At 37.7% G+C, this 16,783-nt stretch overlaps 1 protein-coding gene across 2 annotated transcripts in view; it reads left to right on the top strand.

Annotated features, from left to right (window-relative positions):
• TDRD9 (tudor domain containing 9) overlaps positions 1 to 16,783 on the top strand; it is a 72,332-nt gene that overhangs the window by 8,782 nt on the left and 46,767 nt on the right. For both annotated transcript variants that reach the window (XM_027638135.1, XM_027638134.1), the window contains exons 2-3: positions 9,710 to 9,819; positions 16,550 to 16,647. In XM_027638135.1, coding sequence (XP_027493936.1) covers positions 9,710 to 9,819; positions 16,550 to 16,647 — 208 coding nt within the window. The remainder of the gene's footprint in view (positions 1 to 9,709; positions 9,820 to 16,549; positions 16,648 to 16,783) is intronic.

Raw genomic sequence — 16,783 nt, 5'->3', positions numbered from 1 at the left:
ACTGTGCATTGCTGTTAGCATTTTAAATTAACATTCCAAATGTGTTTAAAGAAGCAAGGCTGCAACACCTCCAGTGCGCCACAAAAGGCACGTTAATCTAATTAAAGGAATAGAATGATAAAAAGATGCAAATTGAGGTCAGACTGATCCCAAAAGCCCAGAATTGTAAGTCTTACCATAGACATTGCCTCTCTCAACTGGCTGTCAGTTGCCTGCTCCCTCCTTTCTTGATGAATATTTTGAGCATATCCATTTTTAAGGTTCATTCTCAGGGCTGGCAATGTGCACACCAAAGGTCGCTGAAGCAGCCATTTTCCATTCCAGTTATCTGGTCTCTTCCAATTAATCTAAATAGTAGCCATGGAATACGAAATGCTGCCTCTCCGTCTCACTCTCGTTCTAATGACTGTCTTTGCTCCCCTAAGTATTTTTCATTCCTACCTTTTTTCCCTCCGCTGGTGTGTCGAACTGTTGGGAGAACAAAGGTTCTGTAAATTTGTTCTAGATGTCATACAACATAAAGGATGACGTGTATGGCTGTTATTAAAGCTGATATTACTTATACATTGGAAAAATTCAAATGTCAGTATTAATCCTCTTCAGCTGGAAGGTTTTCACATTGCATTGTACGTGGTACTATGAAAAAGGAAGGGAGCTAGGTTTATGATGACAGAACTGTCCTGACAGATTTTCAGATGAAATTAAAATGCTCCTTGCCACCTCCTTTACAGCACAGTTAACATGTCACCACTTTTTTCCACTGTATCAATCTTCAAGTAAACTGCTGCACAATATAAAACCATAATAGTGTCTTTGCAAATTAGAGATGCATACTGGAAGGTCTGCAAAGTAATTAAATGAGAAACCTACAACTTTTATTTTTTAACCTAATATTTGGTTGCATCATTGAAAATATAAGGCAGGATACTGAGAATTATGTTTATCTTTCCATTGGTAGAACACTAAAATTGAAAATGAGTATTGCTTCTACTTTTGCAGGCATTTCAGGTGTGTATTCAGGAAGAGGTGGCTGCTCACGTGTGGCTGGTGTTGGAAACTGGAACTTGAAAGTAGAGCAGTATTTTATGCAGTTTCTAGCCCATGTTTATTCCTAGGAGCTTTGGGGAGTTAGCATTCCATCCAGCTATCCCTAAATGTACTCATGGATCTGCAGTGCTGTGTCAGGGTGGAAGTTTTGGCTTGACTTTGGCTGATAGTGGGTCTGTTCCCTGAAGGCACTTCAGAGTTCATCTTTATTAGTAACTTAGTTAATAGCGTCATAATGCCCAGCTCTGTGCATCCCCAGTCAGAATAATGAGCATACCCTGGTGCATGTGGCAGAACAGTTCCTATGGCCATGGGCTTGGTTTATTTTGTTATTTTCTTTTACCCTGAAAATAAATTACATATGAGGCACAGTTCTATTTTCTGCTTGATTTTTTTCAAGGCATGTTTAAGGATTCGGTTTTTCTTACTTGTCTGAGTGGAAGGGAGTGTCAGTGTGGTGTGGTACCTGTCATGTTAAAAGAACTCCTAAGGTAGTGTTTGCACCCATGGGGATGGTTACCTTTTGGGTATGATTTGTAGTGAAGGGCTGCAACTAAACCCAGCACTTGCTGGAAGAACCCTCGTTTTCAGAGTGGTTCAGTTCTGCTGTGTGGGTGACTTGATGTGAAGGTGTGGAAGTCCAGTTCGTGGCTCTAATCATTAACCTGAAAATATCTGGTACTCAAAATTTCATCTGTTCTAGCAGTCCCTCTCTTGTCTCTTCCTGCTTGACATCGCAGATGTGAGGGTAAGCTTGACAATTAAGGTAGAAGTTAGAAGTAGTGCTTACTTTTAAAATTGTTTAGGGTTAAAACTCCTTGAGTCTCTCCTTGTCAATACTCTTAAAGCTCCTAGCTGGTAACAGACTAAGTTCTGTGGGGAAGGCATAGCATAGCTACAGAGTAAGAATAGTTATGTACACTTATGAGTACAGCAGACAACGTACAGATTGAAATAGTTGAAACGTACCACAGGGAAAGGGGATTCATGTTTTGAGGATGCTGAATATGCCTGGATTTTAGCTTTTTTGTTGCAATAGTAAAGCATAACTCCAAAGAAGTACTTTAAGAATAGCAGTGAGGTGGTTTTGTGCATGTCCACGGGAGATGTCCTCTAGTATAAGCAGTAGCATTAGAGATGAATGAATTCTTACTTGAAAATCATCATGAATAATGTTAATACCAGCTACTTTAGAAGTGCAGCTGTTTATGGCAAAGTAATGTTTCTTGGCTAAAAAGAGGTGACAGAAAATGTTTATTTTACCATTGATGCTTTTTGAAATATCTTGAAAGCTTTCTTAAAACAAACAAACAAAACAACTAAATAAAATAATGTCTTTAGCACAGGAAATGTAGGTATTTGCATGATATGAAGTAAATTTTACGTTCTGATTACGACTTTCACGACTTTCAACACTACAGTAATAAATAATTTGCTGTAATGATATGCAGAAGGCATATCTTGAAACAGGCTTGTCATTCTTGCAAAATCTGAAATTCTCACAAAGAAGAAATGTTCTCTAGGGATCAACTGTTTTTCCAAGTGTGGTGTTTTCTTCTGAAAAAGTGTTGTTCTGTAACTGTATTCTGGAACAAAAAAAAGCTGCAAATCCATGTCACCTCTGAATACAGCAAGAAGACTTTAGTCTTAAGACATGTGCCTTAACATCACATACATAAAGGAACTTCCTGAGTTGACAACCAGGTCCTGTAATAAATAAGGCAATCTGGTTAAACGTGGGGCTGTGCTACTATGCCTGTCTGTAAGGACTACAAATTCAGTACTTATTTGTACTGATTGAGTGTGCTGTTGGACAAGACACTATTTTTCTGAGAGAAAACCAGTTTGAGGAGAAGTTGGTGCTGAACAGCAGTTCATTCCAAGCCATTTCCATTTAACTGAACACTGCACTGATGTGAGGAACAAGGTGTGATAAATGGAGAGAACAGGTGAAGGAGAAGCTTCTTATTCTTTTCTTTGGAAAATTTTATGGCATCTGTACCATCTGAGATGCTACTTACTCTTGTAATTGAAAAGGACAAGTATAGCTTTCTTTATGAATGAGACTCAATGACACACTGAGAAATGATCAACCTAATTCTTATTTGACCAAAACTGCTGATAGCAGGTCATAACCATAGCTAGTGAGCTAACATTTCAGCACATTGTTGCAGTGGTGGATGTTCCATAATTCTTTGCTAGTATCTTGATAATAGTCACATCCTGTGATTTGCTGCTGTGGATTTTGTGTGAAGGGCTGATGAATCCAATAAGCGCTATGCAGCCCCTCGCTCTACTCCCTCCTGACCCTCAATGGGATAGGGGATAAGGAATGGAAGAGCAGAAGAAAAAAAACTTGGGTTCAAGATAAAAAACTGTTTAAGAAGGAGAAGAAGAGAGAAAGAAAACAAAAGAGGTGATGGAAAGGCAGTTCCACATCACCCCTCGTGGGCAGAGTGATGCCCAGCCAGGTTCTGAACAAAAGATGGCAAACAGAACTGCAACTCTTCTATCCTTTTGCTTCTGAGCATGACAATGCATGGCATGTGATATCTCTTTGGTTAGTTTGTTGTGCCCCCTGGCACAACAACCCCTGCCTGGTTGTGCCCCCTCACAACACTTGCAAGCCCCACAGTCTATTTACAGGGGCAGGGAAGGGGTGCAGTGAGAAATAGAGAAGGCCTCGATACTGTGCAAATGCAGCTCAGCAATAACTAAAACATTTGTGTTTTAGAAGTATTGATTTGGTGACAAATCTAAACCACAGCACCATAGAGCTGCTATGAAGAAAATAACCCCATCAGTCATCTGAGGGAAGAGAGGTTTCTTAATATGATTTATCCATAGGTAGCAAGTTGGATCGTTTCCTTCTATTTATAAATGCAGCCTCACACTTTGGATTTAATCATTAACTTTGTAGTGCATTTTTCTTTAGATTTGACTGAACAACTCTCTCTAGCTGTTTCAGGCTGCAGACAGATGGTGAGTCTACCTCCTCTGATCGCTTCAGACAGTATTTGACTACAGCTTTTGCTTTTTAACAACTAGGAGCAAAATTTGCCATGAGCCTGCACAAGAGACCTCTTGGTAAGACTCCTTGTTTGGTCCTTTGCTGTGACAGTGTACAACTCAACAAGTCTCTTTTAGCAGCGTTAACTGACTGAAATTTGTGTAAGCTCTCACTGTACTTCTGGTGCTGAGATGAATAAAATCAGGATGTGGTTGAAGCTGATTTCTCACAGTTGGACTGCCTGTAGTTTTAACATCTCTGGTGCTGGTGGCACTTCACTAATAGGCTGGGGAGTTACAGGCATCAATTTGAAATTGAGGGGATCTTGCTTTCAATACTACCCTTCATGAACATTCTTTTAAATTAACAGTAGTCTTTTACTTGCATTTTATTTTTTTCAGAGATTTATGTAATCTGGATTTTACCAAGCATGTAACCATATGTTTTTGTTTAGGCTTTCTTGCTGCAAGACTTTTTTTCTTCTTTTTTGCCAAGTTTTTTTGCCTTTGTGTTCAGAGGGAAGGGGTGAATTTTGGAGTTTTAAGGAGTGTAGATGCTTTGTGAATGTTGCTAAAGGATCAGAAACAATGCTTGATAGAGAAACTGTGCTTTTGGTTGAAGTTAATAAATACGAACACCTGTCTGACATCTAATTCATAATTAATTCTAACAACTTTGATTTGCAAAATTAACTGTTTCATGTGTGGTAGAGAGGTAGTTGTTGTGTGGCTTGTCACCATCTGACACAGGTAACTCCTGCCCTCTTCAGAGCATCCTGTTTGAGCTATGGCTGCAGAAAGAAGAACTCATCAACAGCTCATGTCCAAGAAGAGTCCAGTTCTTTGAAGGCCAGCAGTTCATCCCAGTCCTCCCCACTGGCATAAAATCCCAGAGCAGTAGACAGTAAATTTGAGGATTTGGACCGTTTCATCACAGCATTTGTGGTTGTTATTTTTCTTGGATTTTGACTGTGAATAAGATGGAAGATGGAAGGTCTTGCAGAGCTGTTAGTTTGACATGTGTTAAATATTTCTGAGATATTGAGTTTACATAGTTTATCCAAATCCAAACATTTACATTAGAGTTTTTCAGGATTTTTGCAAAGTGGTTTTAGTGCCCTCTCTCTCTCCCCCCAACTGTTTAAGGTTTTAAAACTGGAGATCTGAATTACTGCTATAAAGAAGAACAGTACAAGCCTTTAAAATGCCTATATATGAAGACTTTATCACTAAATCTACCTAATTACATTTTAGAACAGCTCTTAGTGGTAAAAAGCATCAACCTCACTGATTCTTAGATTCTTAAAATAATCTGTAAATGACTTTGTAAAATCTGTGTTTTAGTATTTACTAGATTACATTTACTCTGAATTCTATTAATAGTCTTTTTTTTTATTTTTTTGGCTGAAACATTATGGGTTTTGAATGACAGTACATGATTTCATTAAAGTTAGTGCATTTCTGCAGGTAAGACTAATCTTTTGGATGAAAAGTGAACTTCCAGCTGAAGGGAAAGTAATTTTTAGTATGTCCTTCAGTAAACCCAGTGGAAGGTTATTCACTGTCATGGCAAATGTTCAGTTATGTAAAGTGTCACATTACTTTAGTTTCAGAAGAGGCTTTGAAACAGTCTACTGTATATATCTTACTAAAATTGTACAGCAGAATATTGCTCTGTATGTTACAAAGCTAAGTGTTTTTTTCAAGTGATTTTTCCTTCCTCACAAAGATCTGTAAGTAGGTGGACAGTTTGTGTGCGTGACAGAAGCCATGACTTGGGGCAGTCCTTCTCTTGTGATCTGTGAAATGGGTGACACTAGTTTTATGTTCAACTTCCAGTGCCATGTGCACAGGGTTTTTTGTGTTAAATGAGGCAGAACATAAATAGGTAGAAAGTACAAGATTTTTTTAAAAACACAACCCTAGAAGACTTTTTTTTTTTTTCCAGTTTTGTCTCTAAGATGGATGCGTTTTTGTAGTTACATGGCCTTGAATAGGACTTCTACCCCAAAGTTAGATAGTTAGTAGAAAACTGTTTGAAATTGGATAAGCAAGCATCTTAATCCTTGGAACTTTGCTACATACTTGGATGTTTTCTTCACACATTCATGTGTGCTGCCAGAGTAGTGCTATTTTTTCATGGAATAACACTGTATATATCTTGTTACTTTAATAAAGACTTTTTTAGCATTGCTCCTGCTGGCACTGTGTTCAGTGTAGGCGGTGGCATTGCAGTACGTGTCCCTTCAAAGGGCCAAACAAATTGCTTGTCACAGTTATGGTTGAGATTGGGCAACTGATTCTATTTTTACTAACTAAGTGTATGCAAAAATGCTTTGGTTCATATTTCAGATGCTCAAATACAAAAATTTACCCAGTGTACTCTATTGTGATGGCCTTGTTGGCTTACTAGAGGTTATTCTGTAGCTTGAAGAAAAGGAAGACCTTTCTCTAGCTGAATTTATTTAAAGAAAGGCACCCTCAGTGTATTTGAAAGCATTTACAACTGAATGTGTCAATAATTTTTGATGTTAAACTGTGTTTCCCTTCTAGTAATTCCCCTGAAGTGTCAGCTCTATTTAATTTTATGTTTCAAAATATTTTGTTTCAATCAGATGCTCAAAATTAGTTTGACTGGGCATATGTACCAAGATCAGTCACACTTCAGAAAAATGTTATAGTAGCTAAGCTACATGATATGGAATAAGGAAAGTATTATAAGAAAGTGTTAGTTCACCTGCTTTTTTAAATGAGGGGGGAGGAAGAAAAAGCAGAACATCTGGAATCTCCTGCATTTCCTTCAGCTGATGACTTAAAATTTTCATTTGTTATATTAGTCACAAAAATTCTTTTTACTGCTTCTTAATGTAGTAGAATTTGGACTGTTTCGTATAGAATCTGGAAAGCCTAGGGAATATGTGCTGTAACATGGCAGGTGTTACCAAAAGGCAGGTTTTCACTCTGAGGAAATAGAAGTGGGAAAGAGATAACTGATGTATGGGACAGACACTGTGCCTTGTAAATAGAATCCAGCCAAGTCCCTTCACTAGTTTTACCCTTTTCTAGCCTGGAATGGATTTGAATTTCTGAATCTTGTTATTCCTCTGTCAGCAAATTTTGTTGAAAATCATTAGATTTCCATGTAATAGAAATCCCTTTCTGTTTATCCAGGTATATATAGGACAATAGCACTTACTGATGGCTTATTAATGATCCTTATTAAATGATTTCATCATTCTGGTGATTTAGGAGAACTCCAGAGGGCTTCACAGTGACTTCTTTTTGTTTTGCCTAAAGCCCCCCATTTTTCTATAAGCTTTAAATTTATTAATGCTGCAAAGTTCAGCGTTGAAACATCAAGAAATAATACAATGAAGCTTGTTTGTTCATTTCATATTCTCCTATGCAGTCTTGCACTTGCATATGATTTTCTCCAAGATTGTAGCCTGATTCAGTACGTCAAGTGCTCAGTGTTCATTCCTAATGACTGGCTATTATATGTTTTGTTTATTCATTGTGTAGCCTGGGGTTTATTTACTGCATGCTGCTTTCTGAAGACAGAAAACGTAATTTCTGAAATAAAATATTCAGAGTATCACCAAGGTCATAATGCCCTCGTTTTCCTGGAGCTGTACAGGTGAAGGTTGGAAGCACATACATACTTCTGGGAGCCTGTTTTGAAATGCTTAATACTCCATCTCCACGAGATACTAAATAAATATTTATGAATAAACATGTATATTTTTATATATATATGCATTATATATATATAAACACCCCTTTTTCCTTAGGTACTGTCTAAATAGTGATGTGTCTGCAAGGTCTTAACTGCAAACAAGGAGCACAGCCCTCCTTTGTCACCCTTAGCCTCAGTGAGTTTTTTCTGTTCAAGTGATTTGCTTGCTGTTGCTCAGGGCTCTTGACAGTCAAGCAATACCTGCTCCTCTGTGACAGCAGTGACTGCTTGCATTGGATGGCTTTTTTTCTTACAGAGAACCAAAGGGCAAGTTGTGTTTGCTGCATAACTCATTTTTTTTGTTTTCAGAAGATGTGTGTCCAGTGCTCTCAGTGAGGCTGCAGGTTTATGGAAGTGAAAAAATAATTGGTTGTATCACTTAAATCTGTATCATGTGCATACAGTGCTGCCAAAGTGAGATTGTGCAGCCAAGCTTCATTGTGGTATTTTCAGCTACCGAGTGCTTGACTTCGATACTACTGTTGAATTTTTGGGTTTTATTTGTCTTTAGCATGCATTCAGTGGAATGAACTATGTTATAAGTAGTCTGACATGATGTGTATTTTTTTTTTCTGTATTGTATCTTGGATTCAGGCCTGTTGAGGAGTGTTCCCTGTTCCAGGTGTTCCAGAAGGGTTTGAGTGATGCAAGTGTTGTAGTTTGCTTGCTCAAAGTAGGCAGCTGTTGCTCATGTAGCCATTGTGCAGATGGGTGCAATCCTGTTGAACATTGCATTAGGAGAGATACTTGAGATCCAGGGGGAAATCGCTGTGGCTCTGTGTCTAAAATATTGTTAAAATTGGATCAGAAGCTATTTCTTAGTTTGTTGGCAGCAGTAGGTGATAAATACTTGGGTGTTCTGTTCTGATCTGAATGAGTTGTCTGTAGGACAGCCAAGCTGGCAGAGAGTTTGCCTTGCCGGAGAAGGTGGGTGCTCTGTGGCACCAAGATATTGAAAATTACTCCATGTTGAGAGCTGTGTGACACAGTGTCATGTTGAAAGTCTCGTGTTGTTTTCAGAGTCATTGTTTTTGGAGTCAGCATTGCCTGTTATTTACGTCAAGAAACAAACACTTCTGCAGTGCTGTCATAAAACAGAAACAGATTTGCTTTGCATTTGTGAATTATTGCATAGCAAAGGCTGGCACAGGGCCCAGAATTTAAGCAAAACCATAGTATCAACTTCTGTATTTTGTTTTCAAAAATAAGGTTGCTTTTGGTGTGTTCAAGACTCTTCTGCATTTAAGTTCATTGTTGATTTAATAACCATATGATGATTGATTACATGCTACTTCTTTCTTTAGTGAATTCCATCTGGATTTCTTTACACCATTTATGTAGAAGAAATTTTTTTCATCTTACTTCATTATATTCATGTCATGATTAGACTTTCTTGTGTGTAATAGATTTCCATAAAATTCAGTGCTCAGGTGATTGCGTTAATTTTTTTTCCCTGATCACCATCATCTCTTGACTTAAAGTCAAAACTTTTTTCCTCAAGGCAGTGAGATGATTTTTTTTCTTCCCACCTACTTGCCCTATCTCCAGGGAACCGTGCAAGAATAAAATTTTTACCCTATTTGTATTGTGTCAAGAACTGGTGAAACAGAGCTATTTTATCTTTATGCAGAAGAAATCATAGTCTTTCATTAGAAGAGAAATTCCTAGGTATTAAAACCTTAAAGGATGATATTTTGGGTGCTCCATTTTTTTGAGCCAAAACAAAAAAAATTTAATGTGGCATTTTCCTCAGGCTGGTATCTAAATGGAGAGACAAATTTTCTTTCTGAAGTTTGTTTATTGAAGTAGTTCCCGTGTGACATGGAGACTCTGAACTTCCTATGTAATGCTACTGTTTTCACACATACGAATGACTTGGATTAGGAAACGTTGATTTATCATTTCTTTCCTCTTCAGGCTGCCTATCACAGAGAGTGTTGGAACAGAATATGCTGAAAAATACAGACAAGCAGAGGAACAACAGCTAGGTGTATCTGGAAATGTTCGGCCTGTTTATAATAAACCAGGTAAAAAAGCAAATAAAAATATTGTGATCAGATACACTTGTCCTTTTTCTCCCTGTGGTTTTCCCCCCATCTCCTGTACTCAAAACTGTGAAACCTTTCTGTGTATTTCTTGTTTAATGATGTGTGTGTATTAGTCTGTTATATATAAAGACCTGGTATTAAAAAGTAAACACCTAATTTTCTGGAAACCACACCATATAATGCAGTTGCATAGGTAAAGGTCCATATATCTGGCTTGTTGTATTAATAAATATAGATACATGATTGAAATAAATCTGCAAGGAAAAGATACCACTCATTAGATTCATGTCTTTGTTCTGTTTTCTCATTTTCTATCCATGTTATTTCTGTGCCTACTTGATTATTGCTTTGAACTGCCTTTAGAGGGAAATTTGATTGCACTTCTTTCCTAGGAGCTCTGGTAAAAGCAGTCTGAGGCTGACTCACTTGTCAGGGCAGCTCAACTTCAAACTCTTACTGTGCCTCTTAATTTCCAATTTTGTTCATGTAGCTGATTTCTCAAGAAAAGGACATATATGTGTTTTGTCTGTTCTTTGTGCCATTCTGTTAATACTTTTTGTATACCTTTGCTGATATGCCAAAATTTGAAAACTTGAGAAATTTTCTAGAAATTGCTGTTGTTCAGTGCTTCTGCAAATCCTGTGGCCTCTGGAACCTCGGGTAGCTGAGGAGGCCATTTGCTGGGTCTGTCATCAGCAGAGAGGCAGTAGGTTCAGTTGGCCTGTTTAGCATGTGCAGTGCACCTGACCTTCTGTCCCAAGCACAAAATGTTCTCTCTTGTTCACTTGACATTACATAAAGTTTGTGAGAGAGGAGGTGTTGAAAGGTGAAAATGGGGAAATAAAGGGGCTGGTAAGGATCTTCCAATGTTGTAGTTCAGGAATGTGGTGGTGTTCCCTAGTTTTTTCATGTCCTTTATTAGCAAAGGAAGGACAACAAACTGACTGAGCCTAAGTTCCTTAGATGTTTCTTTAATAGAGTAGTGGTACTGAGTAATGCAATGAAATACCATAGATCATTTGATGTCCTTCACCTGTTAAATCAAAATTCTGCCTAAAGTAAGCTAGCAACCTAATTTAGCAGCACTACTGGCCTGCATAACTTTGAATGGAACTGATGCTACCAGTGTTCCTCCTGTAAAAGAAACAGTTATAACTTAGGCTTTTTAGGAAATATTTCTGTGTAGTCATCCTGATATTTTATTTTAAAAAATACCTGTTTTTTTCTTAGCCTACCCTAAAATGTTTTTCCTTGAAATTTATACCTTTTAATATTTATTCTTTCCTTCCAGTTGTAACTTACCTAAACAGCATCTAATTAGCAAACCACCACCCTAAAATATTACTGAAATACTGGCATATTATATACTCTCTTATTATCAATCTGTTAGATATTTCCCTTAGTCCCTTCCCCCTCCTTCCCCCCTTTCTAGTCTTTGTCTGTGTCATTGTCTGGAGTCTTGTTGCTTCAGGAGCTGTTCCATGCAGTGTTGATGCCTGCCTCCTCTCATCAGTGCTCCCAGCTGTGTACGATCCAGTGGCGGGCTCTCAGCAAACTGGGTGGTGACAGGGCTGGAACATTCCTACGGCATTCTGAGACTGAGCTGCCAAATCCCACCTAGATGCAGAATAACAGAAATACTTCAGAAAATCCTGGTTCTTGTTGCTATCAATTTTGACTTACAGACAAACTCATGTTAGGATAATAGAACAAAGAAGCTCAGTAAGGGAGCATAATATTTGTACTGTTAACTTTATAGGTTATAAATGTGGACGTTGTTACACGTTTGAGGCTGCTGCTGTTAAATGCTAATTCGAGATCATGCAGATTTCAAGAGCTCCAAGAGATATTTGTAACTATGAGCTGTATTGATCTGGAAGTGTAGGTTCTTTTTAAGAACGTGAGTATTGTCATAAATTATCAAGAGTTTATCTAGATCAGGACATATGAGTTCTAGCTGTGTTGAATACATATGTAGTCAAGAAATAACCTTCACAACATGGAAATGAGAAGCTGATTTGGCCTGAAGGTTCGCAATTGGTATCCTTTTTGTAGCTTCTTTCTTTTGGAGTTGCTGTTGCAACTGTAGATGATATCTTCTGTATAAATGGACAGCCTCTTTTAAAACTTGTGGAGTTACTGAAACTGTCGTGGTGTTTGTATTGTTTGTGCCTTGTTATTTTATGAAATCCTGTTGAGTTTAAATCTTGCGCTTTCCAATTTCTTTGAAAGAGCATATGCTTTTATACTGAAAGGACCAACAGAAATGCCTGATCTGCTTCTGTGTTGGGAAAACAGATCATCAGAGAACTGCATTTAGAGTTCTGGCTCTGCTGCAAATGATAATACTGCTGCGAAAAGGAAGTTGAAGTGATTAAATAGGAGTAGAAGAAAATTCTTTGTCACAACTCTTAGCCAAAACAAGTAGAGCATTTGCAGTTCTTCTGTGGCCCGTCAGACTGGTTTCACATTTGGTACTGACTGTTTCAGGCTTTACACACCTTTGATTCACTGAGCTCATGGGATATTGTGCAGTGGGAAACCTTCTGGAGTTGTGTGTATGGGACACTTGCCTAATTTGGATTTTTTTCCCTCTCCCTCCTCCTCCCCACCCCAAAATCTGGGAATTCTAAGCTGTGTGCACTAAGAGTCTTGCTCTTAAGCTTGTAAAATCCTTAATAAATTCCCCCCCTCACTTTTTTTTTTTTAAGCATACTTATATAATTATTTTCGTGCAGCTTTGTGGATGGCAATTTTTTTTTCCTTTTCTCAATCTTCATTATTTTCATGCCATTAAACGGATCTGTTCTGGAGGTGTTCTAGGTTCCATGTGAAGTAATTGCTTACAGAGAATAAGCAATTTAAACATCATTTATGCCACATGAAAACTTCAATTATAGAGTTCCTTAAATGTTTGGGATTCAGAACAGATGCATGTCAGAAAAATTAATCATAGCACAGATTTCACCTCAAAACCTTTTGTATATCAAATATATGCAAGTGAAGAGAATTGTAATGGAGAAGTGTTTCTTAAGAATTTTCATGTTACCTGTGAGCATCCTTCGGCAGTCAGCGCTTCAAGACCGAAAATTGTTAGCCTGTTTTCCTCAGTCAGGAGGTTTAATTGCTTTGCCCAGGCTCTGGATTAAGCTTTTCAGGGCTCAGTCAGTAGCAACTTCATGTACTTGGTGTTATGACTGAAGTATGTGATGTACTGGTAAGTCCTTATGCTTTGTGGCTCAGTGCAGGAGCCGTGTTGTTACCTCTCTCTTTCCTTTCCTGTGAGCTTCCTTGGTGACTGTCGTCACCTTGTGTATTTGTAGCTCAGCAGAGGAATGATCAGGGATGTAATAAGCATCTCATTTGACTCACCTAACCAGTACTTCCTAGTATATTTTGTTTTAAGGCTCTCATTTTAATTTGCTTTAGTGGCAGATACCAAGATCCAGCTGTACAATCTCTTCTTTCAGAACTGGTGAATACAAAAATCTAATCTTGTGTTAAAAGGATATGTTCAAATTCAATTAAGGAAATGGGTACCAGAGGGAATACATCTACTTATATGGCCTACAATAACTGAGATACTGGAAAATTGCTCTTTCCATGGGCACTGGACTGTTTTAGTCATGGCAGTCAATGTGTCTCTACAGAACTTTCATAATAATTGAAAAGGAAGTAAGCAGGCAATTTCATCTTACCCATAATTGAGCTTTCTGTTTCTTTTTTGCACTTGCATGCAAAATACTTTAATAGAGAAATTAATACCATTATTCTGTATTGTCATTAATGCTTCTTATACACTGAAATATTTAGCTTGTCCTAAAACACCATGGTGGGCAGCTGCATGCTTCCTCAATTTACCATTTTCAGGTTGGAAGTGTCCTGCATTCTCTGTATGTCAGAATCTGAGGTGCAGGTTAGAACATGGTGTCTTGCAATGGTGTGCACTGGTTGGGTCAGTTATCCTGGTCTTATAAAAGTTTTCCAGAAAGTAAAAGCAATTGAAAAGTTTGTACCTTTTTTGCTGGTAAGTCTGTAGTCCTTTAGCTCCTTGACTCTGTAGATTTGTCTGTATTGGCAGAAGATCAGTTATCATATGGGGAGAACTCGCATTGGATATGAAAAATAGAAAAGAAAAACCCCAAGCAAAACCAAACTGTTGAAGGCAACTAGACTGTGTGCTGCAGAGTTCACAGTTAAATGTTATTTAAATGAGTAGAATAACCTTGGAACTTTTCATAGGAATGTGTATTCAAGTGTTTCTCTTCCACAGCAGGTCTTCATGTACAAACCAACACCTTTCATTTTTAAAATATAAAGGTGAAGCTTCTAAGGTCTCTTAGGATGGTTACTCAAGTTCTCCCATCCCCAATTTGCTTTTTTTAAAATTCACTAATGATCATAGTAGGTTTCAGATGAAGTTTGTGTCCTCAGTTTGTTAGGGTGGGCATTTCCATGGCTTCTTAGGTCATATCAATGTTCATCTGAAGTCACCAGTTCGGAGGCTCAAGTCTGTACTGTCTGCTGTAGACAGAACTCTCACAGTTGTCATGGTATTAGTTCCCCAGGCAAACTCAGTAATGTTTTTTTCAGTTTAAGCACAGTCTACATGTCTTGAAGAGAGAAAAAACAAACCATACTGCTTTTAGTACTTGTAGCATCTGCTATGTGCTTATATGGCTGTCAGTTCTCAAACTCTTCGTGTTGATGGTGGCTAACATTGGATCACCATTTACTTCTGGGATAATTCTTTTCCAAATTTCTGTGTTTAGGAGAAGGTAAGATGTTGCTGTCATAGAACTGTTACATAAAAAGCAATATTAAAAAAAGTTATATTTCAGCAGTGAAAAAAATTATGTATACAAAATTGATTAAATTAATCAGATTATTCAGCAGGTACGTCACTATTGGTGGCTGTTTCTTTGTTTCTGCTGCTTTGGTCCTTTGTATTTTTAAAATAAATTTTTAAATTGATTTTTAGGTCAATGATTTCTTACTAATGCACTGTCTTTTTACTGAATTACAGAGGTTTAAATTATTTTTTTTTTTTTACGTTCCCTCCTTATTTATAAGCACTATTAAAAAATTGCTGCTGTCTTCTATTGTATACTTTTAACGTGCTTTTCAAAATTGCATTTGTTTCATGGAAAACCTGATAGAGGTGGGAAGGCTATGTTCCTTTATCAGGAATTTGCTGACACTGGGATCTGTTTCGTAGCAGCTTGAGGTTTCTTCCAGCATTGACCAAATCACACAGAGCTATGGATGTCCCAGAAGTGACATGTTTGTGCCAGAGGGAAGCCAGTCAGCCTCTGTACAGTGTTGCTGTGACAGAATGCTATATGTGAATTTTTTTCTGGGGAATATATTTAGAAACTTGACCAAAAGTATTTTAGAAAGGACAGACAATATTTTCAAGGCAGGCTGCTAATAAGTTCTGGTTTTCTGTGTGTTCAGTGGTGTTAAGTAAATCCTTGTGCAGTGATCACCTTTAACTGTTGCACTACACAGAGTCCAGGTAAAGAACCTTTCTTGTTGCAGTGTGGCTTCAGGAAAACTCTGGTTTGTAGTGCTTTATGAAACTGTCTTGTTGAACCGTACTATGTTTTAATGTGAGAATAACGTAATATGTATTGCTTGACACTTTAAGACAATTTGGGGGCTTGGAGCACGTTCAGATGTAGTACAGAGACAGAACATGTTCTGCCTGCTTTTGCTTCACTGCTGTGTGAGGTTGTTACAACCTTTCCAAAGAAAGGGAGCTATAACTGCAGTCAGGTATTGAGGTTATAGCCTTTATTTTAAAGTAATTATTGCCTTTGTAAAAAGAATACCAGATTTCTTTCTCACCAGTCTGCTTATTGGGGAAATAATACCATAAAAAGAATTGACGTATAAGGTTTTATTACTTCTGTGCAAGTAAGTCGATTTTATGATAATACCTGGTGAAACCCATTTGAAATAGAAAGCATTCCTGCTTTTGATTTCATTATGGTGGGGTTTTTTTAGCCAGATTGTTTAATTGCAACTTACAAAACAGTCTTGTCTAGGTTTTCCCCTTCTACACTTCCTCAACAACTGTCTGGCAGCAGACCTCTGAGAGAAACTCATACTGGCACTGTGAGATTTTTGTCCTGTATTACCCACTGATAGCAGTGACTAACTCCTGCCATGAGACTGCAGAATGTAGTATCACATTGAAGGGTCATCATGGTTCTTACCAGATTTGTTTTAACTGCCAGGTGGTAGAAATATAATTGCCTTCCTGTCAAATTATGAGTTATTTTGCACTGTGGATCCAGTAGACTCTAGGGGGAAAAACGAAGGCATATGAATAAGGCAGATTTTTCCAGAATTGTAAATTCTTGGCTGCATAGGTAGAATTGGCAATTGTAATGCAAACTGTGCAAAAATACTGTTTTAAATTAAGAGAAAAGCATTTGGAATTGTATACATTTCTTACACTGATGATGGTTTGTACACAGAGGGAGTGTTTTTTCAGAGTTGCTTCCAGTACAACAGCAATTGCATAAACCTAGAAAATCTCCAATAATCTACTGATATTAAAAGTATTAGTTCTCTTAATACTCACAAGTATGCAATTCAAATTTTAGAGAAGTTAGGTTTCCAAATACTGTGATCATAATCTCTTGCTGGATATTCTTTTTCTCTATTGAAATAAATTATTCTTGGTTGTTTTTTTACCTAGGTACTTCATTGTCTCAGTGTCAATCAGGTGGTTCAGCTTCTATACCAATAATTAAACATAAATATGTGAATATGCCTACAGCCAAACACAGGGAAAAGGTAATGTCAGTGTACTTTCTCTCATGAAATAAAGCTGAAAGTAATGTTTTATTGTGGTTTTGGGACTGGGGGTTTTTTTGTGTGTGTGGGTTTTTGGTGGGAGGTGTTTTTGGTGGGAGGTGTTTTTGGTGGGAGG

This window comes from Corapipo altera, unplaced genomic scaffold (genome assembly GCF_003945725.1).
Source record: "Corapipo altera isolate COAL_440 unplaced genomic scaffold, ASM394572v1 23, whole genome shotgun sequence".
Taxonomy (NCBI): domain Eukaryota; kingdom Metazoa; phylum Chordata; class Aves; order Passeriformes; family Pipridae; genus Corapipo; species Corapipo altera.
This window is presented reverse-complemented; position numbering and strand designations above follow the sequence as displayed.